Raw genomic sequence first — 26,432 nt, 5'->3', positions numbered from 1 at the left:
CCAAACCAAGGGGCTGACTAGAGCCTTGTTCCGAGACCTGGAAAAAAAATCCTCGGTAGGGTTGACAGAGTTTTTATGGCTTTGTAAGGTCCAAATTGTGCTTTTAGACCACAATATTAGGGATTGGCAATCAAAACTATAAATGATCCTTTTATGCTGCGCAGAAAAAAGCATAGCATCCCCACAGCATGATTTTTCTCTGAGAATTGATGAGTAGTAATTTGAAACCAGTCTTACCAAACTTTAGTTATCATGGTAACAAACAATTTTTGTCCACCAGTGACAATGACCAACAACATGAAGAAATATTAAAATTTCAACTAAATTATTGATGGTGTCTTGCGTGGATTTTTGGAATAAGTACAAAAATGCTTCTGAGTGAATGTCTTCTCTCATAACACTCTAGTGATCATTGGTCATATTCGACTGGTTGTTCTTTGCGCAGCGGTAAAATCCTACTTAACGAAGACGACCAGTCGAATAGTAAACTGGTAAATACGTGACAAAACAAAATGGCTGCATAGTTACCACAATACACGCTGCGTTATTAAGGTTGCTTCGGATTGTGGCAGTATGTCGATTTTAAAGTTTTTATCCAGTTTTTGTGAATAATACTAAAAACACTAAATAATACGAAAAATCATGGTCAACGAAATGAACCAGTCGATTAAGCCCATTGATTCAACACTCAAGTTGCAGCCATCAATTTATTGTCTTGTTTGGTGATGCTCCACTCATTTCAACATGATAATTTTGTATATGACATTGTGCTGCAATAGGTTTATGTGAATTTGTGTCGGGAAAATATCATAGGAGTGATGTTTTGCCCTATATGACATGTTGTATTGAATACATCACTCTTAACACAATCTCTCCACAGTGAGTGCAAACATAGCTCGCTCCATTTCAGCTTCATTTTTGGAAAAAAAAACAAAAAAAAACAAAAAAACACCTTAATCTGAATTAGCCAGCTTATTCAATAGTATTTTATTGTCCAATTCACAAAATACTGTAGTACTACACAACAATGGTGATGATACTGTATATTCAATATTAAACGAAAGTGATGGCACATCTGATTAAGCCTAATATCAATTAAAAAATATATATAATTAAGTTAAAACACTTGAATAAAAATTTGATAAAACTCTATCACAATATAAATATTAGCTATTAAACAATACATTATTTAAAATTATACAACATTAAACATCTTAAATTAAATAAAGTATTTGTTATTTTTCATTTTCATGAATAATTCCTTATAAATTGAATACACTTTCATAATACTATTCTGCAAAAATAACGTGCTTATTCATAATTTTTATCATCATCACCACCATGTCATCTTCATCGTTGCTAATACAAATCAAATCAAATTGCTTCCTATTCAGCAACACCATTACCATAACTATAACTTGCAGATTAGCAATGATTGCACTACTATTGGAAGTAGTTAAAAGTAGCAAGACTTTTGATTGTCATCATCATCATCAATACTGTATTTCACAATCAATATAATGTACAAATTTAAAAAAAAATACAATACATTAAAAGACTTATTATATTAATAAATATATATATATATATATGATGAATACAATATTGATCCCATGCCTTGGTTGAATATGAACAAAGAAGACTTCAAAGGCATAATATGTTGTAAACTTCAGGTTTTTTCCAAATGTTTCGCCGGTTAGGGCTTCATCAGTGGACTAACATCGTATGTTACAAAGCAACAGCCAACAAAAGACCTATACTATCTCCCAATTCTTGGGAGATCTTGCACCCTAATATCAATTTGAATGTCCGAAGGGTAATAGAAGCGCTGGAGATTATATACATATATACGTTTATAGTACTGCGTAACGGTGACACAAAGTCAGAGACGTAAAATGTTGACATTAGATACACTAACATTTATTGAAATGAATATTTGGGCTCCTGTGGTCTTTGTCAGTGCTTGACATAAAATACATGTGTATTATACACATAAATAGTAAGTATTTCTATGAAATAAAGTGGAAATGAATACCCAGCCTGTATGCAGCCATTACAAATTGCAGCAGCCACATTTTCTTCTTAAGTTTAACATTGCAGAGAGCACTGGACTTTCACTAGACCAGAGTACAGCAGGCACAATTCCTTGACAACGTCTGCACCTTCCATGTCAAAACTAGGGGTGTGACATATTTTCGAATAGGACTGTGCTCTCCGATGTACTGTAGTTCTTATTTCCAATATATTTATTTAGGCCTGGTAAATAATTTTTTGTGTCTCCACCCATGAAAGTTGTGATAAAATTCCTCCAGTCCCAAATGTTATCTGTAGCCCAATAGCTTATTTCTTTAAATTCCCCCCACCCCCCAAATGCCTCCGGGAGACTCATGCTGCCTATGACTGTCGGTCGCCTGGTCATGCACTTTTTCCAGCCCTGTATTTAGTGTTCTGTAGCAATCATCTTTAAATCCATTCAAGAACAAATTTTCTCTTATGAGTTTATTTCTTTTACAGGACTGTCTTACACCATCCTGAAAGAATAAGAAAGCATTTTGTCATATTATACTATACAAACCACTGCAAACTATTTTTTGCTAAACAAATGAACAAAGGGATGAGCGATTAAATGGACACAAATTATACAAACATGACCAGTCAGTTCAGCAGGGGACAATCTAAACACTTTTATGAATAGTATAATAATACTTATATGCTCTTTATTCCCGCACAAATGCATTATATACATGGGAACATCAGCTTAATTTCCAATCCAAAGGGAAAGGTAACTAGAGAAAAGTTTCACGCAACAAAGTGCAGTTTTGGCAGGATTCGAACCTGACAACATTCACTCCAAATGCTAATCTCTGAGGCACCATACTTGTTTGTTCCCCTACCATGGCCACAGTCCTTCCCCTTACGTCACCTACATGCTTTTACCTTCCACAAAATGAGCAGGGAGTCAGCACCACAGGAAACAAGTCCTTCCTGACCGTAGTCCAGAAACGTGTTGATCCCCCCTGAGTGCGCAACACATTCCCCTAGCAAACTTGGCTGATACGTCTGCCTTCCATGCTTAGCTGATGGCCTAGTTGTCTGAAAACTAAACAAAGAGAAACAACCAATCACAGGGTTATGCTTTCAGTATCTAAAAACATGATTTAAAATATTTAAATCATGTGTATAAAAAAACTCATGACTTAATCATTAGCAAATGATACAATTATGATTTAAATTGTATGATACAACTGTGGTACTTAATGTTGATTATTTTTAAAATCTACAATAATTTTACAGTACTGTAAATTTAAATATTTCATCTGCTGTCGGTGTTTTTCACAGCCTGGACCTTTTGTAACCAAGGAATTTCAGGTCTCTAAGTGTCCAGGTTGTGAGAAATCCATGGTAGAGCTGCTGGGGGTCTGAGAGTCTGAGTTTCTGGAGGATCATGGTTACAGAATGTTGACATTCCCATAATTATATTAAGAATTATTGTTGTTATGTTTTCTTATGTTTTTTTAAGTTGTACAGTTGTTAAGGGTAGCTTTAAGGTACTGTTTTTTATTTACTTGCTTTTCAATTTGTTTTTTAAGTTCTTTTCTACACAGACTTGTAGAACAACAACTTTTGCTGAAACAAGTTTTCCCATGTTAAAATAAAGCAATTTTTTATTGTTATTATTATATCCAAAACGTTACATACACCAATTACTGGAAGGAACAATGTGACTCTCTATCAAAGCATTTTCTTTATAGTTCGTATTTTCATATAGCGCCTATTCCTTACAAAGCGTTTTGTTTTCCATGGTCATTGAGTACACATGCTTAAGTGTTGCTGCAAGCAACTCCACCAGGCACCCATTTATACTCCTGGGTGGAGAGAATCAATGCAGGTAAAGTGCCTTGCTCAAGGACACTCAGCAATGAATTGAAACCCTGACCTCGAGGTTGGGAACCAAATGCACTCAATCTTACATCAGTATAATCATAATTTCATTTGCACAATTTATAATTAGTAAAGAACACAACTTAATAAAGAAATAAGAATGTCTTACAAGCTGCTTATTTCCCTCTGGAACACAGGGTCTGAGCTTACACTTAAGTCACTTGCTGGAATGCTCTTCTCATATGAGCTCCAAAGCCTTATTGTTCCATCTTCTGAGGAAGTTGCTAAGAATTCACTAAAAATAAAATATATGAAAAATATCACACTTTTGGTTTTTAAGCTTTCTTTCAATGAATATTGTTGTTATAATTACTGATGGTCAGGTAAAGATATGAATAAACCACTTACCCTCCATATACCATTGATAGAGACGTGACGGATGAGTAGTGTGCGTTCAGCATATGCACCAAGCAATTTCCTGTGAAGACATCATACAGAGAAAATCCACTGGCTATTGCAGCGAAAAGGTAACGCTAAAAAATTATAAAGCGCCTCATGATTACCAAAAGATCTCCTTTGAAGATAAACATATTCAATTCAACAATATGTCACTCAAATGGGTGTGTGTTTGTCTGTATATTGTATTGCAATCATAAAAATTATAAATGTTGAACAAGCTATAAAATATAATGTACATGCATCTTCATGAGAAGTATGTACTCTTTACAATATGAATGAAGTAATATACAGTTTGAGTTGCCCAGTTTAAATCTAGGGTGGGTTTTTTTTTTTTTCATAGCAAAATATATTTTACCTCCCATATATGTAGGCAATACTGCCACCATGCATAAGAAATAAGTCCCTCAAACGTAAATAATTAACTTGTGTATTGGGTAGGACTTTTGTAAATAGAAATTAGTAGCCCATTGTTTTGACTAAGCTTTCTTTATGGAGGGTATGAAATATTATCAGTGGTGTATCTAGGGGTGCGCAGAGGGGGCGCATGCCCCTCCAAAAATATTTCGCACCCCCCCCAACATTTGCCCCTCCCCTAAAAATCATTTGCAAATAGTTAAAAATCACCTAAAATCACATTATTTTGCAAGTTAGCAACAGTCGTGTGTGTAGATGTGTATAAGAGACAGCCTTCGCGCGCCCCCCCCCACCCACATCAGCACCCCCATTTTAAGACTTCTAGATACACCACTGAATATTATCTCCTTGACAAGAATAATCCCTGAACAAGTTTTGATTATAATACCTCCTGCATTGGTAGAAGATACTGCACGCTGTGTGGATAGTTGCAGTGAACTTTGTAGTCTTCAACCTGGTTAAATTCTTGTGTGTAATTTAAGGCACGTGTGGCCCATACACGTATAGCACCATCAAGAGAAGCACTGCCAAAGCAACTATCTATAGTGGATAAAATGTCATTTTAAAATTTATCAGTTTCAATTTTAATCTGCTCTCAGGGAATATCAATGAATTAATATTTGAAAGGTATATCACCACCCTTAATTTCATAAGTTATACGCAGTGGTGCATCTAGGGGGGTGGATGAGAAAAGGGTTGCACGCTTCTCCAAAAAATACTCGTGTCCCCAGTGGCCCTAAAAATCACACTCAAATAGTTAAAAATCACCTAAAATAACTTTATTTTGTGATGATGTGTTTTCTGACTACCTACACTATGTCTGTAATGAAGAAGATAAAAAAGATAATACAATACAGTACTTTCAGTCAACAAATCACAAATATTTACCCGAAATATTTACAAGACATCTTATGTTCTCACGGTGCGGTGGCAAGCAGTTCTTAAGCAATTGTAACTGGAAACCGGTATCTTGTCCCACACTTGACACCACTTTATACACCATTAGTTCACTAGCAACAGACACAACAAGCCTGTTGTCTGACAGCTGTAACACATGGTTGATTTGTACTGAAACATAACAGATTTGGATGAACATTTTGGCATTGTGACAGGTAATTGCATGAAGTTGTAGCTCAGAAGTATGATTGATGAACCATTAAATGGATCAAATTTATTGGTACAGATACTGCTTACGTGAGTTGTGTTATTAGTTTATTGTCCTCAGAAACTTTGTTGATTCAATCATTAGTGTTTCTTTGTCAGAATAGTGATAACCAGTGCTTTAGAGAAAATAACTTTGAGAGAAATTTACTTTTGGTGAACCCTTCTGTTGATTTTATTGTTTGCCATTGTTTTTATGTTCATGATGAAGCAAATAGTTTTAGAAGGAATACTTCTTGTATTTCATTCATGTTTGTAGCTTCAGACACTTAACTGTTGTGTTAATAACAATAAAAGTTATTATGTCTTTACCATCTTCGTTTGGTTTAATCCTATGTTCAATTTCCCAATCAGAGTTCCATAAACATAGCTGTTCACATGCTGAACAAAACAAATTACTTGATGGAATACTGACTAAACACTGGGAGAAGAATGACAAATCAAAATAAAAGGTTAATACAATATAAAATATAATAAATATATAAAGTAATAAAATAAAAGATTATATAATACCTGTAATAAAAATATAAATAACTGGATAATATAAATATAAAATATAATAAATATAATATATCATAAAAATATATATAATATAAAATAAAATTGTAATAAATATACTAAATTTGTAAATAAATATAATAAATATATATACAATTTTATAATATATTTGTGTATGTATATACTGTAAATATATTGTAGAAAATATACAATTATGAAAATAAATAATAAATATATTACAATAAATGATAAAAATATTTATTAATATTATTTATGACAATATAGTATCATGGGTAAATATTTCATATCCCATTTTTTATTATACAGTATAGAGGCCACAGAATACCTATGGAAATAAATAATAAATATATTATAATAAATAAATATACTAAAAATATTTATTAATATCATTTATGACAATATAGTATCACATGGGTAAATATTTCATATCACTTTTTATTATACAGTAGAGGCCACAGAGTATCTAAGACCTCCCAGTACATAATGTACTAATAATAATAATAATGTAGAACCTATTAAGCAATCAGTAGAGCTCCGCATAGTACACTATAGGAAAATTATTATACTTAGGTTAGATTTAATGCTTGAAAAAATTTCCTGAGGGCCCGCAAGGCCGGAAGGACATTTTTGAATGCACTAAATCTAACCTAAGTATAATAATTTTCCACTAGTGTACGATGCATGCTCTACTAATTGCTTTATATGTCAATCGCCGTCTTTTAATGTAATAGTTTTGACAAGGCAATTTTTCTATATAATTGGAAAATTCATAATATGCTATATTATATTAAATCAGTTTACTTTAACTTTTTGTAAGACAGTGTCAGTTCAGTTTATTTATCGCCCTGAGGTTGTTTCATTTCATTTTCATTTCATTTATTTCGTCAAACAGAGAACAAAACACACAGAAATAACAGTACCCAAAATCAGAGACAGGATAAACAAAAAGCAAACTAAATTGCTGTATAAAGTTTCTCCACTGATTTTAGGATACATAAAATATATAAATAAATCTCTGATCCCTGGAAGTAAAAACAATTAAAAACAGTAACAGCAGAACAGCGCAGCACGCAAGGAACAATATACTGTTATTCTCATGGAGTTTCTGGGATATTCCCAGAAACTCCATGAGAACAACAATAAATGATACCAGCAAACAGCGACAGCAAAATAAGTATCAGCGACGGCAGTAGCGCAGAAAAAAGAGAGATTTAAAATTATTAAAAATCAAGATTGTCCGCCATCGGAACCCTTACACAACAAATTTTATTTTAAATTATAGTCATGATGATTTATATAAATTATAGTCATGATGTGCATATAAATTATATAGTCATATATATGCACATCATGACTATATAATTTACATATATAAATTAAATAGTCATGATGTGCATATATATGATCATGATGTGATGTCATCATGACCATATTTGGGCATGTCACATGTTTTTGTAAAGTCAAATTTAATAGCCTGGACAGGGCTTAATACTGTACATAGTTGTTGATATAATAATATACTTAAGACATTAGGTTCCTTCCTATGTGCCAGAACAAGTATAAGTGTGCAAACACACTTTTTTGAAATTCTATCTAGTCATATACAGTATTATCAAAATAGTGTGTCTAATAAATTGGCGGGAAAATATATGGGGATGAGTAAACTCGTCGCCGGCACTAGAATAGCATTTTTTATTGTCTCTGCCAAGTACGAGTTATCTCGTCCGCTTTTTGCATGGGTTGTTATATGTTCAGAGGGCACCCCACTCATGCAATCGAGTGTACTGCCGGAAAGATAACACAACATACATCAGTTATTTTACCAGCCGTTAAGTCTGTGGTTCTACAATGTATAACAAAGAAGTAATAAACGGTAGAATGTTAACCCGATTTTGACAAGTATAGTCGTCCCTAGCGCCTTCAGCAACACCCTGCGGGACGAGTATACTCATCGCTGGCAGCCAACGTGTTAAATACAATTCAGTTTTAGCTTAGAATACATAATGGTGCTTGTCATTGTTGTTTTATCAGTTTACCGAGTAGGTACTAACTTGATATTCCTCTATTTGTAGTGTTTCAAAAGAACATTTTCTGATTTGTTACGTAATTTAAAATTTTTTTTTTTTAAATTAATTTTTTGCTATTGTCATAGCTATTTTTTGTTCTGAGGTTTGTTGCCTTTGCTATCAATCTTATGAAACAGGTAATAAAATAATGTGTTGGATTTGCACCTCAACATAATGAAGTAAGTCTGATTGAATGATTATTTGATGTCCCTGCTTTACCTTGTAGCATCAACTTGTAATAAGTGTCGCACTATATCTGTGTGGTCTGTGAAGACATTAATTTCGGTGAATGGATTTAACTGCTGGTTGTTTTCCACCACTGGCACTGTATTCTGAAAGTAGCCAAAATTATTTATTATGAGTTGGGGAAAAATATGGGAAATTAATAAACCTGTGTCCGAGATCTGAAGAGAAAGACAGACAAAAAGTAACATGCCATCTGCATGTATTTTTTAAAAATATTACATGATGGACTTCATGTGATTTTTATTTCACAAACATGATGAAATATTAATTACATACACTTTTTTTTTTATAAGAACCCGTAAAATTTTGCCAAGGCTCAGTCCTGCTTTTTTTTGTCCGATTTCAGGCTCAAAATGTTATTATTTTGTTCTTATGTTACACACTTTCCAAACATAAAAAATTATTATTGTACAGTACAGCATTATCCACTGTACTAGAATGTAGGTAAAGGTGGCCCTGGCAAAAATGGTCCCTAAATAAAAGGCCCCTAAAAAATGGCCACAGAAAAAGGGTTCTGGTAAAAATGGCCCCAAATGACAGGGAGGTACACCTACTGTACTGCATTATAGAGGGTATTACATAGTCACACATAAGGTAGATATAATTTTCTGGTTTTTCTAGTTTTTTTAATAAAAATCTCATTTGACATTTTACCTCAGCCTCAATTTGTTCTTATTTTGTTCTTAAAATTTAAGCAATTTCAGCCTCAGTGTTCTTATAAAATGTGTTCTTATAAAAAAAAGTGTATAATTGTATCAAGTCCCAGGAAGATGCAACTATTTTATATAAATAAACAATAATTATTCTGAATAATGAATAGCTCTCTTAAGTAAACTTACAGTAAATATATTTTTTAACAGATGTTCTCATTTTTTTAATTTGATGGGGGTGGCTCCCCAGAATTAATTTATATATAGAATTTGATAATAGGAGGCAGAGAGTTCAAAACATTTAAGTGATCTTTTGAAGAGTCAGATCAATTGCAATTTAAAAGCTTTTGTCATTTGTCAAGCCAAGCCAAACAACAAAGCCTAAAGGGGCTTCTTTACAGAAAGATTTTAAAATAGCTGATTTACTGATACTTTTTAAAATAATTTTATATTTGTTTTGTGTATCAGACTGTGTTATTGATATAAAAGTGTTTATTCAATAAATTCCTCGCTCCTACAGCATATTCGCAATAATATGCTAGGCCTAGCCTAGGCATAATCGTACCCTGTGTATCACTATCACGCAGCGTGCCATGAATGTGTTGTTGGGCTAGGCCTAGGCTTGGCCTAACCCAGGAACATAAAAAAAAACTCTTGAGCACATTTAACCTTCACCTTATGTTTATGATGCAGAGATTCACTACGCCCAGACCTCCAAAACAGGGCCATGATTGTTATTTTTCATTTAAATTGGTCGTAATTTACACCATCCCTTCGCTAAGCCCAGGCCAAGTTACCTATACATATCTCGCTCTGCACTGCAACCTGCTGCAATGCAACTACGACTACCAACCAACTCCGTACCACCTGCTCTGCCCGCGCCGCGCCTGCCCGTACATATTTTTACTGTCTGCCGCCACCTATTTGGAACAAGCTCTTAGAATAATTGCCAGAATCGCCCACAAACTAATTTTTATAATATCATTTATTGCTACCAGTCCAAATTCATTCAATCATTTTTATTTTGAATAATTTAATTATGATTAACTAAAGTAAAATGATAATGATCTCATATATACAAAATTATTTTCTTTAAAAAAAGTGTTGTTATACTCCCTGTTTTTACGAAACAAAAACAATTACACATTTCATTGAAATATGACACTACTCTGCAAACACATCTGCTTCCATTTTCTTTTTTTTTCTCTCTTTCAATATTGAATACGATTACGAGATAGATTTTGTAGGTACCTCAGTACTCTGAACTGAAAACGCTTAAATTTACGGTTTTATTTGTATGTATCCAAATGCATACTAAGTACTGTATATTTTTCTTGCTGCAGAGAACATATAAACGTAAGTAAATATATTTTGTGACGCGTCTGAAGTGATGCAAGGCTTAGTTAGTGTAATCTTCTTAGACACTGATGGTTACAGCTGTAGACAGGCGGCAAGTGCCCAACCAAGCGCCTAGGCTTTTCTCTTAGGCCTAGCTGGGCAGCTACTGTATCCTAGGCTAGGAAGGGTAGTTACAGTAATGTAGGCCTAGTTTAGTAGACTACCTACGCCTAGGCCAACACTAAAGTGGGTTGGGGTAGGCCTTGTCCTATAATATTAATAAGGAAGTGGATATATTTACGTGATAGTAAACAAATCAGTATTATTAACGATATATTTACGTGAAATAGATAACGCAATTGCAGTCATACTTTAATAAACTTGCATTATTCGTCATGTAATTTTATCGATTCTGGTTAAATGTATGTCAATGTGCATTCAACTTTCAGCACTCGGAAATAGCGTGTGTATAATACTGTTTACCGTTCTTATTAAATGTAATTAAATTTTCTACAGTAGGCCTAGCCTGACTTAGGCCTAGTATGTATTTCAATCATTAAATAGACTATTGAATCATTGCGATAATTACCTAGAAATAAGACTTGTGTTATTTTCACTCTACTCATGTCATGACCACAATGTACCAGCGAGGCTGTTTGCTGTCTGCATCCGCATTGGTTAGACACATGCTGCACAGCATTGTATTTCTTTCAAATTAATCCATTCAATTGATTAATTTAATTAAGATTTTTTTAGTGTCAGAAATATTGGTAAATATCATTTTTTCTATAAGAGTAATACAATAATTATTATTACCAATTGAAAGATGATAAAAACAAATTTTCTAAATAAGCGATTATTTAGTGTTGTAAAAAATTACTTTTAATTGATTTAATTTGATTTATTGATTTCTTATTTATAAACAGATTTTATGAGTAATTTTGAAAAAATATTAAAAATACTAAATCAACAGCCTGAATAAAAAATGTATCTCCACATGAGCACAAATTATTCCTCTACAAAATAAAAGTAAATTTGAATTTATCAAAAACTATAGAGGATAAAAACAACATAAAATTTTACTTTGAGGTGCCCTAAGCCAAATCCCCATGGCCTATGAGCCGTATTCTCTGCACTACCAAGCATAGCGTAATAAGCCTGACTTGCCCCGCAATGTAAAATCCATAAACCATTATAAGGCTGTCATTATAAATTAATTGTTTAAGGCTGTGAGAAAATCGCACCTAGAATCTTTCAAAATCCAGTTGGTGTCAATTAACATTATGAAAATATCACCGATTAATATATATATTAAATTGATGTAGTGTAATTTTTGATGTAATTCAATAAGACTGTGCCTCAAGTGTTTAAATACCCTAGGCTAGGTAGAGACTGAGCCACTCTAGGCCGCAATATGTGTCATCGCGTAGCATAACACGTGCAGAGAGAGAGAGAGGAGACATCATGTCTAGGCTATGTAGGTCTGCCAATGTTACAAAAAAAACCCATCTGCAGATCACTTTTTACTGTCACTCATCACTTACTGTATATTCTCGCATAAGACAAGGCTTGAAATAGCAAATTACGATCGAAAAACTGGGGGTTGTCTTATAAGCGCATACTGTACAAATTTTTGATTTAAATCATGGTCACCTTATGTGCGGATCATCCGTAACATGCAAATTTACTTCTGAAATGAAGCCAATAACTGTTGTATGAATGAACGCAATTTTAAATGCTACAAAAGAAGATTTTGATGAACATTAAACAGTCCATAAAATGGTATTACAGTACAGTATTTGAAGATTAGCCCTACATTTGGCTCTGTTTTCAGCCAACTAGATGCATTATCAAGACCATAAAGAGCAGCAAAACGTGAGAATTCCGATGGTGAAACAATTACTGTAGAGTCATCTGATATGCCCGAGATACAAAAATTGTCCAAAAATCTTATCAAACTCGGGGTCGTCTTGTACCCAGGATTATACGATAATATTTACATGTAAAATAAACTGTTACTGAAATTCCCAACTTGATGTTTCATGTTTTTTTTTTTTTGATGTTTCATTTTTTTTTTTTTTTTTTTGCTTTCAGAAATTAAATTTGAATATAGGTAGTCTGAAGTAGAAGATACATTGCAAAATGGCAAATGAGTAAGTTCCCATTAGCCAATGACAGGTCAATCTATATATCATATACAAATCATATAGTAAAAAAATGAATTTCCCCTAAAAGATGTTTTTAGTATAACTTTCACGTCTTTAGTAATATTATTGTACATAATTTATCGGTCATTTAATTATTAAGTAAAGTTAGATCCTGTGTATCAGAACTTTACAATCGCATTGTTTATTGTAGTCAACAGCGTCGTAGAAGTAAATGGGACACACCTTCATCCAACGCAAGTCTTTCATCACTACAACATCAACAACAAATGCAATTGGCAGACAACCAATCAGGTAGTAGCTTAGAAGCTGCTTCTGTTGCTGCAGCCAAAATAAATGCCATGTTGATTTCCAAAGGAAAATTGAAATTACCGACAGCAGTTACCAGTAAAACTAAGGTAAAAAGCTATGTTTAAATACTCCCCATTAAAAAATTGTGTTTTGATGACTCCATAATTAATTATACATTTTAAATTTTCTCATAAGTTGATGTCATATTTCATTTTTACTTTGATTCACCTGCTTGTTAAAATGAAACATCAAGGGTTGTCTGTCCAGTGATTATTAATTGCTTTATTTCATATGTGTGTTTTTTGGCTGGGGGAAATATATTGAATTTGTATTAGTATGATAATAATTTTTATCAGTAGAGTTCAAGGAGAAAATTTGTACAATTTCCAAGTAAATTAACCATTTATTATTTTGGTAGACAAATGCAAATCAACAGAAGAAAGAGGATCAGATTGTGGCAGAGGTTGAAATTAATGATGTACCTATCCACTGCCGCAACCTGCTCACTAGAGGCTGCACACAGGATGATGTAAGTGTATAGATCCAAGATTCAGCATTTTCATTTTGAACATTGATTAATGGTTGATTGGTATCATATTTTAAAATTATGTGGTGATTGGTATCGCCATTAAATTTGTTGTATTGATTGTTATCGACATCATCATCAAAATTATATCTAATTATGGTCAAGTGACTTATTCTGGGTAAAAATATGATGGCAGAGTGGAGTTCAGAATCTCCATTGCATCTCAATTGCCATTATCTCTCTTTTGTTTAATCCATTCTCCTTAGCTTTTAATTACTCGAGTCACATGTTTTGGTTCTTAAAATTGTTACTATGAGAGAATACTTATTGTTCTATTCCGATATGCTTTTTTATATTTACCTTCTCTATATTATTACAGATAAGTAAAATGACTGGTGTCGCCGTATCAACACGAGGCCGATACATGTCATTTGCAGATAGGGCTAAAAACAACATGGGGTAAGTTGAATGTTTACCTTATGAAAATAATAATTTGTGTCCATATAAGGCTTGCCTTTGTACATACAACATCATCTCAAGATTTATTCTTGTCTTAATGGGACTTGGCTTATTAAACTATACTCTTTGTTTTGTTACTTACTTGTCATGTTATTTAAGTGTAATACATTAAACTATTCCAACTCTTATATTACAGAGAACGCCCTCTATACCTCTGCGTTCAAGGACAAGATAAAGAAGCAGTAGACAGTACGTATTGTATTTCTTCTGTGGCACAGTTTATTTAACTTTGTTTTTACAGAGATGTCGTCAGCACACTATTGTCCAAACTTCCCATCTTCTTTTATGCCTGTGCTTTTTTTTGTGATTTTTCATCAGTATTCTTCATGTTGAAAATAGGGCTAAGTTTTAAGAATTTGACCGCCAATTAAAATTGGAAAATGTGTATGGGAATGGTAAGATGTACTATACTAGAATTAACTTTTGTTTGTTATATTGTGCTACATGATGTAACAGAATAGTAACAACAGTATAATGAAATTATTCTAAAGATTCTAACTACCATACTATTTTATGTCAAATTCAATATTACCTAGAGCGTATACCTCCAACCACAACATAATTTCGCCCTATATAATTTAAAATTTCCATGCATCTTTTTCTTTTGAAAAAAAATAATGAAAACAGATTCTCAATCTCCACCGGAATTTCAAAAGGACCTTTCTGCTTACAAAGCCAACATCATAACTTACTAGACAACTAATATGATAATTGTTCCTTGGACCATGACAAACCATTCTAGAAAGTTCCATTGAGATCTATTGATCAGTTTTTAGGATATTAAGGTCTGGGATGCATTGTAATGAACCCCTCCACCCAAATTCACACCCGAATCTGGATCACCACCAAAATTTTATAACGTCTTGCTTGTAACTTGGTTAGCTTTAGAGATCTAGTTTAGGGTGTGTTTCTTTAAATGGTCCTCACATCCACACCCCACTCTGGATCATTACCATTATAAAAAGGAACCTTCCATTCAGTGTCAGGAATCGTTTATGAAAATCTGATTCATGTAGACCTAAAACTGTAGGCTGGAGGCAGCTAACAAACAAACACACACACATACACACACACATAAACACACCAACGCACAGAAAATCCGATGAAAATATATCCTCCTTGCGGCGGTAATAATAATATTTGATATTGATTTTTTTTGTTTGTATTTTATATTGATTAGTCACCTGATGTATATTAACCTGAATCCATTGTCAATAAATGTATGTGCATGTAGTGTATACTGAAGTCAAGATAATAATATTACTGTATAATATTGCTTGCCTTTCTTACTTTAGGAGCTGTGATGAGTATTCGAGAGATCATAGCTGATAATATGCAACCATCAAAGGGGAGAGGAAGGAGTAGGCTTGGGCCTAGCCGGTTTGAACCAGTACCAGTTAGGCCTGGCCTTTCAGGCCCAGGTGGAGTCAGTCAGGGAAATAGGCAGGTTCCACCCCCCTTAATGACATTCACACCCCCAAGGGTTCCTTCTCAACCAGTGGTGAGTTTCTGTTTACAGTTTTGGTTTTGAGCAGTGTAACACAATTTTTTTTTAAGTGTGAAAAAACTATATTTGCATTACACAATTTATTACTTAGCGTTAAAAGGAATGTTACTGTTGTATATTTTAGATCTGAAATTTTTTTTTAAATTTACATATTACGACATCGTTAGCACATGATTCAAGAAAAGATTTTCATTGGACTAGACCATGCGCACCCATCATACAGTGTCAAGGAAAAGATACTCGGACCAGGCGTGAGTTTTAATTTTTATCCATAATCCTGTTATTTAATTTGTGTTTGTAAATATTATTCATATCTAATTTATTTTGTATTGCATTTCTATATAATACATGATATATTCCATAGAGATGTGTATTTTTTTTTACAAATATATACAAGCTGAAGAGTCTTATATAAGATCTTCCTCTTTTCACACTTTTTTATCTATAAATTTATATTTGATGATTTCATTCCTTTCGATTTCCTTTATGTTTCTTCTCTGAAACATTTTTATTGGAATTTTCTTTGTCTCTTGTATAATATATTTGCAATTAGTAATTTCTATTATTTAGAATGTAATGCAAATATATTGATGGATTATATACTTGTTTTTTTTTACCCATTATGCTAACATATGGCATGTTCAAGTAATGATTCTTCCTTCAATTCAACATTTAGGGGTCCTTTCTTATGCACATACGAACAGAGACTGGAGTGAATGTAACATTACGAGGGAAAGGCTCTGGTACTCCTGATCCTATATCAGGACGAGAGGCATTTGAACCTATGTACATACACCTTAGTCATCCTAAAATAGAATCTATAGAGGCAGCGAAGAAATTATGTGACAACCTTATTCAAACGGTAAAGTTTTCCTTTTCTTGAGAAAAACAATTTTAAAAAAGAACCAACAATAATCTTTTCTATTCAGGTTTTTTTGAAAAAGGTACTGAACAATTTTACATAGGCTAACAATTTAGTATCTTCAGTATTAATAACAGAAATGAAGTAGAGAGATTGGATGTTGACGATGCTTTGAACTTTGTTTAGATTATTTTATCATATGATGAAGTTTGTTTTGATTTTTTCCAAAATTGTAGCAAAAAAATGTGTTTTCTTTTCTCTTTGAAGGTTCATGGAGAGTACAGTCGATTACAGAGTCAAATTATTTCACCTCCTATCAGGGTGCAGCCTGTTGTTAGCCCGTCTGGTGAGTCTAAAGATATTCTTTTAAAAATATTCTACAACTTTGGAGGTTGAAGAAGGCTTGGATTTTCAAGACTATAAATTCATAGTCGATACTGACCTCCTACAGTAATGACCAGGCGAACAGTCCCATTTCTTCAGAAAGATTTTGGGTCTACTGCTTTGGCCAACATAATTCTATGTGTGTAATTGAGATTACAGTAGAACCCCTATCAAGAGGACACTATCGAGACCTAAAAATGTGTCTTCTTAATAGGGTGTCTCTTTAATAGTGGTTGGCTGTTGTGTTGAATATGCAATTTCCTCACTTTACAGCCAAAAAAAGTGTCCCCTTAATAGGGGTATCCAAAAGGAGGGGGTTCAACTGTATTTGGAAATTGTGTCCTATTTGATTGTCAAAACGGATATATTATAATTTATTTAACAATTCTTATATTAATTCCGATTTTGTAGGTGTAGTAAATTTACAAACGGTACAAATGCCCACTGTACAAAGTGTCCAAACAATTCAACAACAACAAATCCAAATGCCTTCAGTCGGACAACATGTCCAACTAGCCCAAGCAACTGCCCAGCAACAGGCAACACTGACAGCAGCAATGGCACAGCCACAAGTGCCTCAGATGCAGCAGCTGGTGCCCCAGATGCCCCAGGCCCCTAGGCAGATACGAGTGCAGGTTAGCACAGCAACAGTTCGCATCCCCTCATCCAATCCACGTACACAAACAGGTGAGCAATTTGTCTGATTACTTGTGAACATCTTGTTTATTCAGTTTATTTTATTTAATAATGCAGTGCAATGTGTATGTTATGTAATCTGGAATTTACATTAAGCATGGATCCCTGCACCGCCAAAATCCTCCGATTGTTAACTTTTACTACACTTGCCTATTCGAGGATGAAACTCGGCCTCTACGAAGCCTGTTTTCCAATAAGCCAATTTATTTGCACGAATCAAAAATGTCAGTTCATGCGCATCCACATTTCTATCAGAGTTTTTCTCTTCTGCGAAATCATAGTTTCTACTTTCTGCGAAGCAAAAAAAATGCTCAACCAATCAGAGCTCAGGAAGCAAACCGACGTTTTCGATTCGTGAAAATAAATTTGTCTAGTGGAAAACAGGTTTAATTCTCTATAACCTACAAGTTTCTTACCTGGAATTGGAAAATCAAACATTCAACAGTATTTTTTCCTTAACAATAAGCTTTTAATGATTTTTTAATTACAGTAATAGCAGCTACTACACTAGCCCAGGCTACGCAGCTAGCCCAACAACCTCTGAGCCTATCGTCAGTATTAGTCCAACCTCCTCAACTTACCCAAGCCATTCAACCAGGTCCAGGACAGATGGTACAACTACAGCATATGCCACACCCAGGCCAAGTACCAACACAGGTATCTGTTCAACCTCCACAACTAGCTCAGTCTCAACAGATTGTGACTACACATGTAAGTATGCAGTCCTCTTCAACTTTTCATTTGATAGGCTAGGTGGGGTTTTTAGTATTTTTCTCATGATAATTCAAGAGCCCCTCTTAAGTATATGAAATAATATGGTGCTCTATATAATGAGGCTTGGGGAATTTTTTAGTCTTGATAAGAAATGCTGTGTGACACAATTTAAAACCAGGGCCTCAGGATTGGACAGCATTTTAACAACTTTTTGTCAACATTGATATTTTATTGGATCCCCCTTTTGATGCACTCAGCTTAAATGTAGGCAATGTCAGCTTTTTTTCCTTCTGCTCCACAAAACTCCCCGAGTCACATAATGGGATTTCAGTAATAGTTCATGACCACTCCATAATTGACAATTTATGTTTGGTTAGAGGAGGATGAAAATTGCAAAGCAAGATAAATGTTATTATGTTTACAATGCTAATCTTGTTAGATTAGTAAACATTATTACGTTTGCTGTAATGTTTACACCACAAATCATGTTAACTTGACTGTGTGTCAATGAAGTAATACAGCCGTGTTGTCTTTCGTTACCATGTTTATGTAGATACCAGTGTCGGTGGCAGCTGTGGTCAATGCTCCTGGCGCATTACACTCTGTAGTGCAACATCCAATGAATCAAGCACCACGTCCCCGCCTTATCCAACATCAACAGCAACCACCCCAGCCTGTGGTGGCTCATATGCCTCAACTCAGCGTCTACCTACCCCCAAAGGAGTTACAGACTGTCCAACAGCAGCAGCAACAGCCACTGCCCCAGCAGCAACAACCACCACCACCTCAGAAACGTCAATTTAAAGAAGACCCAGATAAGCTAGAAGATGGTTTACTCGGTTATCAGGTTCGAAAGAAAAACATCAAATTTCTCCCCTATTTTGTTCTACTCCTTTTGTCTAATCTATACCATATTCAACTTCTTGCCTCTCTGTTATTTCTTTTTGTTGTCTGTCCTCTCCCTTAATAATCATGTAGACACACAAACACAAATCAATCATTCATTTAAGTACAATTTCACTTAACCTTCATATAATTAATCCTTAAAATCAACAATTCATTTTTAGAGGATTTAAGTAAATATTCCTGATTTATTGTTTCTGTCTTTATGATAAAAAAAAAACAAAAAAAAAACCCCAATAATGATAAAGTGGACATGAAATGGATTTCCGATTTTTTCTCTTTGAAAATAACATTTTTATACTAATCTAGGCAAGCTTATCCCTACGCCTTGTCTAAATCCAGTGCTTACTATACTACAGTGCTGCCTGCGTTAGCCAATGACAGTGTATATAGGGAATCATAATGGCGGCATTTGTTTTCGATATATTTTATAAAGTTTTTGATAAAATATATAATGTTTTTGTATTTGATTTAAACCTTCAAATAACTTATGATATATCTGTGAATTCTGAAATTCATTTCATGTTCATTTTAAATATTTAGCAGGCAAATGCTAAATCAACTGAAAACCATGATTTTCTAATACTGTATTATATAATTTGACATTATTGATTATTGAATTTTTTTTTCTCTTTTGAATTAATGCCTGGTTCCAGAGGAAAACATTACTTGATTTGTTGTACAAGTAGATATTCTAAGACATTGTAGATGTATTTAAATGAATTTTTAGGAACGGGATAATATAAAATACAAACACTGGAAACTGGATATTAAATACTCTATTTTCTACAGTTTGGTCTTTTTCAAATATTCATCTATTATTAACCGTTCTCGATTATTGCTTCAAACATCCCTGAAATATCTTGGAATATTTATTTGTACTTTGTAGAACATATCAAATAATTCCTGCCAGTGCTCAGCTTTAACTTTCACTGATGATGATGATGAGAGAGAGGGAGGGAGAGACACTGTGTAAACCAGTATGAACATAAGATTTGTTTTTGAGTGGCTAAAAAATGATTGACAAATGCTCTATCTACAGTATAATTTTTTTTGTGACAAGTATCCGATTTGCCCATATATGGACATGATAATGTCATATTACACTCATATATGGGCATATCACAAGTATTTGTCACATACAAATCTGTAGTGTAGACAGAGCTTAAAGACGGACTCCGGAGGGAAAAAAAAAACTGTGTTGTGCAACCGATTTTTCTAAGACACTAAAAGCATATTTGACAAAAACCTTTGGAGCTGTTAATGAGATACAGATATTTAAAAACTAAGGGAAAAGGTGGAAAAAAGGGGTGGTTACGCCTCCCCCCTCCCTTCCTCCTCCAGTTTTAAATATTCAAAAATTGTGTCTCATTAACCACTATCAAGTTTTACGTCAAATATGCTTTTTGTGTCTTTTGTAAAAATAAGTTGTACAACATACCAAAATTTTTTTCCTTTGTAATCTGACTCTTAAAAGTGTGAAGGACAACCTATTTTTTTTTTTTTTTTTTCGGCCTAATATTCTTTATATAGCGCATTAGAGGCCTAATGGTAACCAACGCTAATAACCTTTTCTTTGATTCAGGCGTTTTGAAGGAAATAAATAACTGCAATTGTTGATTATTCTTCATCATGTTTTCTATATATTTATTAGGTTTTTGTACGAATTGCAATTAAACTTATATTTAACAATTATTAATTTGTGTACATTAATTAATCACATTTTTAATTAGGTTGACTTTTTTATATCATTTTCAAAAAAGGTTGGCATTCTTTGACTGTGAGAGGAGACGATATTGTCGTAGAGGAGAATAAATTTAAATCAAACCTTACTCCCCCATTCTGACAGGTTTTCAAGTGTGCTACCAACGTCGTAACATTTTGTATGCCTAATATAACATTTCTTTGCTCTACATAGCATGGCCCTCCCCACTTGACAAATCTAGGTGCCAGCTCTCCACCAAGAACCTTATCACACCCAAACCAACCAGTGCATTCCAGCCATGGACTAACACCAGGCATCATCTCGCATTCACCTAGACTTGCACATCCAGACGATGCTAGGTAAATTGCACCTCTAAAGCTAATTGGTCTGAGCACCAGAGACTTACATAAATATATTAGCTCTTATAATGATATTTTTTATGAATACTCAATTTAATATAGTTGTTAATGTCAAGAAATTTGATTTATGGTAACAGATGAAATACAGTATAATTTAGAATATAAAAATTTTATGCCCCATAGTTTTTCCTACTTCCATTCATTTTGCAATAATTATATTGGACTCAAATACAATAGTATTCTAATATTTTTTAGCTATTATTCGTCTTTTAGAAAAAATATTACACAAAAACTAATGTTAATTCTATTGTGGGTGAGATCCTTAAATATATAAAAACCCATGCATTACTATGTCACGCACATTCAAAAAGAAAAGAAAGCCTTTTTAATTCAATATTTCATTCCTTATTCCAACATCATCAGGAATGAGGGTGTTGAGATAAAGAACAAAAAAATTAAACCAATATAGCTTCTCTTCTTTCTGAAATTATCGTAATATAATTGTGGACCCCTTGGTTTCATGTATTGTCACTGTTAATATCATAATTTTGTATGCAAGTTAAATTTTAAAAAATCTGTAATATTGATTTAATTCACAAGCTCAGTCACTAGTAGGGTTTTTTCTCCAACACCTTCGGTATGTTGAATTTGCTTTGTTACAGGTTAATGCCTCCGCCAGCGCCGGTGCCAGTTGGATTACCACCTAATATAGCACACGACCGTGATCTGATGCCACCTCCGGCGTTGCCAGCTTCAGGTTTGTGGGCACTAGGCAATTTTTCTCCTCCGTTCTCTACAGGGGCACGTCGTTACGAAAAAGAAATAAAATTGAGGAATGCTTATTGATGTTATGTTTTTATGTTGCTATTCTCTTAGAAGAAATCATCTTAATCCCCTCGTGTTAGGGGATACTGGAACCGGCACTAATATTTGATTGTTTTGTATCCAACATCTCTTAACTAGGGTTAATTCCTTCACTGGTATCTGCAGTATATTTTAGTTCAAATTTCATTCGTATTTACTTGTTGCTTCATTTCATTAGTTATATTCTGTCCGTCGTTTTCTTATTTTTTTATTTTCCTGTTTTTAAAAAATTAGGTACCCTCGCAAATATACAATATATTTCAATTTATATTTTCATTTCAATTGTTTTATTGGAAGTTAGGTATAAACCCATTAACCCCCATTAATGCCTTAAATATATATAATACACACATCAAAAATAGAAAACAGAATTTAATTGTGTTATAAAAAAATCTTACAAATTTTTATTTTCGTAATGAAAAATTTTATCTTTATCTGGAAAAAATAAATTATAATATATAATACACATATCAAAAATAGAAAACAAAATTCAATTGAGTTCTTTAAAAAAAGTCTTACAAATTTTTATTTTCTTAATGAAAATTTTATCTTTATCTTGAAAAAAAAAATTATAATTGTATAATTCAATTACATTTTCTATAGTTTAGACAAAATTTATATCATTGATTAAAAACAAAGAAGCTAGTTTAACTAACAGGCAGTTTTTCTCCACTTCTCTTTCCAAAACTTTAGGTATGTTGGTATTGTTAAGAGGATTGGCTTATCTATGTTCTTTTTAAGAACAACCCATCAAAAATTAATCATATTTTTCTTCCACAGCCAAAAAAAATGCACAAAAAATGCAAATTTTAGGTCTAAAAACAATGTTGCAAGTGATTTAAAGGGACATTAAATGAAAGTGTTTGAAAATATAATACAAATTTGAACAGCTACAGTATTACAAAGTTTTTTATACCAAGTTGATTTAAAGAGAGGAAAAAAAACATTTCCTAAAAGGGGATTTCATTTGTAATCAATCCCATTAATATTGTCCCTATATTGCAACATTGTTTTTTCCTCTCAAAATGTCACACTAACTATATTTTGTTGTCTTTCTTTTCTCTTGCATGTTGCTGTCTCTTCGGTTGATCTTACTGGCTGCGTTCAACATGTCAACGTCATTCCCTTTTACATGTCGAAATTGATTCTAACCATATTTGATTTTCTCTTCAAATTTTTTTCTCTTTAATATTCCAAAAACAAATATAAATTATGAAAAATTCAAAATTTTTTTAACCCTTTGTAAAAATACAATTTACCAAACAATTTGGATATCCATATTAAATTTCAAAACAAAATTGTGAACTTTTATTTGTAATAAAATACTAGCAGGTAAATCTAGGGTGTGTATACATGAAGATGCCCCAGGTGGGGCAAACAAAAGGATGAGGTTAGTTGACTACGCCGGCGATTCAGATGAAGATGATGAAGGAAACAGAATGCAGCATAACCTTGGAATGTATAACCATCTACAAGCAAAACTCCCCTACCCCAGTAATCCCCAGTCACTTCCCTACCCTCCTTCCTCACAACCTATTCACCTTCCCCCAGGGACTACAGGTACAGGTACCTATGGTGGGGTCATACACCGCCAGGCTCCGGTTGTGTACACCCGTGCCACCCCTCAATATTCACAACCTCCCCCAGCCTCATATAGCCAACAACCCCCTCAAATGGCACCTTCACCAATGTCACAACTGCCTGGTCATCCCTATTGGAATCCAACCCCTCCGTAAGAGTATAAAAATTGTAAGGTTTAACATGACAATTTGAATGTATTGTACAATTTTATCTACAATTAGTAATACAGTACAACCCAAGTAATGGAACATCACTGAGTAAATGATTGTTGTACTTATTAGGGTTAGTGAAATAATTCATCATCCCCAAAATTTCTTGGATAATAGACAAAGAAAGTTACTTAATATCAAATTTATAGTGGTTTTTTTTAAACAACAAATTTGTAACAAGTAATTTATTCTTCCACATGTATATAATGAATAGGTTGGGGAGGAGGTGCTAAATAAATTAATTTTGTCCCCAATTTGTTAGAGGGGACTTGCACCATTCTCCAAACTTACCAGGCAACTCATTGTAGACAAGAAAATTAACAAACATTTTGCAATGTAAATTAATTCAGTCTAAAAGTTGTTACTGTAATTAGGATTATAACACTTATTTGTTCCAGATGTAAATATGAAAAGTAAAATTAATTTTTGTTTTTCAGTAATAGAAATCCTCTATTGCTTTTAGAAACCAATATTTTGTAAATGTATTTGTAGGGTTAAATACCTGGATACAAACAGTGGCATGTCTAGGTGTGTGCAGGGATCACAACCTCCCCAAAACAAGCTCGCACCCCAGTTGCCCTTCCCCCACTATAAATTTTTGAAACAAAAAAAATTACGCTAAGTATGGTAGTTGAAAATTACCTCATACCACCTTGTTTTGCCAGCTAGTTCCCCCTTTATCATCGAGCGTGCTCCATCACCCCACCCCCTCCCCATTTCAATACCCCTAGATATGCCACTGGATGAGTCAAAGAGAGTAAATCAGTTTGGCCTCAGAGATTACTCAATTGGTAGAGCATCTGAATGCTAATAGGAATTTCTGGAGTTCAGATAATGATGGGGAAATACATTTTTGGTGAAGAATTATCAATCATGATGGAGTAGTTTGAAACATTTGTGGGGCTTTTTACAGGGAGGAACTACGAGGCTGTAAATGCCCTTTTGTTCTACTAAAAGATTCTAGTAAAAAGAGGTCCATTGATGTGCAGAAGCTTTGTCAAAATAAATTTGATGTACAAAAATGTAGTGCATCACATTAAATTGTCCCTTGTTTTTTTTTATCAATAATTTTAACTGTTTAAAATGTTAAACATTCTGTATTGGGAAATTTCTTTTCCTTTTTGACCATAAATTTTACAGGGTCAGTCAATTGAAACCATTTGGGTCAAAATTCAACACTGTACTGTACTCTAAGATGCTAAATGTTTAGGTGATAGACCTGTTTAAAATTTTATTCATGTCTGAAGGCACTCTCCAATGATAAAAAAGTGAAAAATTAATCAACAGAAGTTCTGTACAAAATGTGTGTGCCTTAATGTTTGGCTTTAGAAAAATATTATACTGTATAAGTAAATAATAGTTGGCAAGTTTTAATATTTTGAATTTTTTCCATTATTCCAATTAACGAATGCTGCCAAGTTAGTAGAATGAGCAAAGGTTTTGCTAATGACTCGCATACTGTACTTCATCTGAAGTTGCTATTGGTAAAAGTCCACCCGGAGTGAATTAAATAACATGCTGCCGTGAATCACTAATGAAAGCTGTGCTTTTTATCCACTACTGTATAAATATTGTAATATAAAAGTAAGGAATTGCAAAAAATAAAACAGTTTGGAAAACAGGTATTGCAATGTTTAAGCATTTACTTAATTGTTTTTCAGTTTTCTTTTAAATACATTTGTCATACAGTAATTTACAGTAATTTGGAATAGAAATTTTAGATAGGCCCCACTGAGGGTTATTTAAGGAACCGAGCGATTGACTCCAAACACGACACTAGCTGGAATCAAACTCAGGCTTTCAGCACAAGTAGCAGGAACATTCCCTCTCAACCAAACTTCCTAGGCTATGGGTCGCGTCCTAAAATTGGGTCTCCAAAATGTAAACAGGCTTGCCAAAAACTTCAAAAACAACGGATTGTCAATTCATGTGCTAATTTACACGGTTCTTCAAATAATAAAATAATAATGATGTTACACTTGAATAGCGCATAATACAAGAAAAGTTTCTATGCACTTGAAATCATAAAAATAATAAAATATAATACTGTCTTTAAAACAAAAATAGAAAGAAAATGCACAATCTGCGAAGCACTGTCTACAACCACTCTACGTTTTAAAGTTTTTTGGAGATGGCTTGATATATTTTGGGAGACTGTTCTACAGGCAAGATGAAGATGCAAATGTAAAGGATTGATCATAAAAAATGCTTTGGATTGTAATTATACAAGTAGAACTTTATAAATGAAGTTTCAGGATGGATAGCCAGTCCTTTGAATTTTGGAGATGCGACAAAGGCATGCATTGTCCAGGAATTTTTTGATGCTCCCAATTTCCCGTAAACTAACATACGCTGCCAGACATTTCGAACTACAGTTCAACTTGGCTAAGTCGAATCCAAAATGCCACTGAA

At 33.5% G+C, this 26,432-nt stretch overlaps 2 protein-coding genes across 6 annotated transcripts; one reads left to right on the top strand and one right to left on the bottom strand.

Annotated features, from left to right (window-relative positions):
- Positions 1-957: 957 nt before the first annotated feature.
- On the bottom strand, positions 958-10,242 carry LOC117123395 (WD repeat-containing protein 41-like). Its single transcript, XM_033269295.1, has 10 exons — positions 10,073-10,242; positions 8,721-8,833; positions 8,245-8,278; positions 6,229-6,337; positions 5,644-5,823; positions 5,144-5,295; positions 4,291-4,415; positions 4,052-4,177; positions 2,938-3,100; positions 958-2,531 (listed from the first exon to the last, which is right to left on the bottom strand). The coding sequence occupies exons 1-10, from the start codon at positions 10,124-10,126 to the stop codon at positions 2,349-2,351; spliced, it is 1,239 nt and encodes a 412-aa protein (XP_033125186.1). The 5' UTR covers positions 10,127-10,242; the 3' UTR covers positions 958-2,348.
- A 352-nt stretch (positions 10,243-10,594) lies between these two features.
- LOC117123366 (KH homology domain-containing protein 4-like) lies at positions 10,595-25,645 on the top strand. 5 transcript variants are annotated; one of them, XM_033269253.1, is made up of 17 exons: positions 10,595-10,753; positions 12,830-12,888; positions 13,094-13,298; positions 13,610-13,720; positions 14,097-14,176; positions 14,373-14,425; positions 15,532-15,737; positions 15,911-15,994; positions 16,420-16,605; positions 16,873-16,951; positions 17,401-17,676; positions 18,176-18,396; positions 18,953-19,246; positions 21,221-21,366; positions 22,029-22,123; positions 23,560-24,003; positions 24,061-25,645. In XM_033269253.1, the coding sequence occupies exons 2-16, from the start codon at positions 12,878-12,880 to the stop codon at positions 23,964-23,966; spliced, it is 2,454 nt and encodes an 817-aa protein (XP_033125144.1). In that variant the 5' UTR covers positions 10,595-10,753; positions 12,830-12,877; the 3' UTR covers positions 23,967-24,003; positions 24,061-25,645. The 5 variants fall into 5 exon arrangements, with proteins under 5 accessions (XP_033125144.1, XP_033125145.1, XP_033125143.1 ...); XM_033269254.1 differs by having other exon boundaries at positions 23,563-25,645; XM_033269252.1 differs by having other exon boundaries at positions 23,560-25,645.
- Positions 25,646-26,432: the final 787 nt, after the last annotated feature.

Source organism: Anneissia japonica, unplaced genomic scaffold (genome assembly GCF_011630105.1).
Source record: "Anneissia japonica isolate Jap-2015-1 unplaced genomic scaffold, ASM1163010v1 scaffold287579_len849171_cov184, whole genome shotgun sequence".
NCBI lineage: Eukaryota > Metazoa > Echinodermata > Crinoidea > Comatulida > Comatulidae > Anneissia > Anneissia japonica.
This window is presented reverse-complemented; position numbering and strand designations above follow the sequence as displayed.

Coding starts and splice junctions, on each gene's coding strand:
- LOC117123395 (XM_033269295.1), bottom strand. CDS start 10,126: ATGGCCCTGTTTTGGAGGTCTGGGCGTAGTGAATCTCTGCATCATAAA. Junction 8,279..8,720: donor TTACAAGTTGATGCTACAAG/GTAAAGCAGGGA, acceptor TATACATTGTAG/AACCACAGACTTAACGGCTG. Junction 2,532..2,937: donor CCCTGCTCATTTTGTGGAAG/GTAAAAGCATGT, acceptor TTATTCTTTCAG/GATGGTGTAAGACAGTCCTG.
- LOC117123366 (XM_033269253.1), top strand. Junction 13,299..13,609: donor CAGTTACCAGTAAAACTAAG/GTAAAAAGCTAT, acceptor TTATTTTGGTAG/ACAAATGCAAATCAACAGAA. Junction 15,738..15,910: donor GGGTTCCTTCTCAACCAGTG/GTGAGTTTCTGT, acceptor CGACATCGTTAG/CACATGATTCAAGAAAAGAT.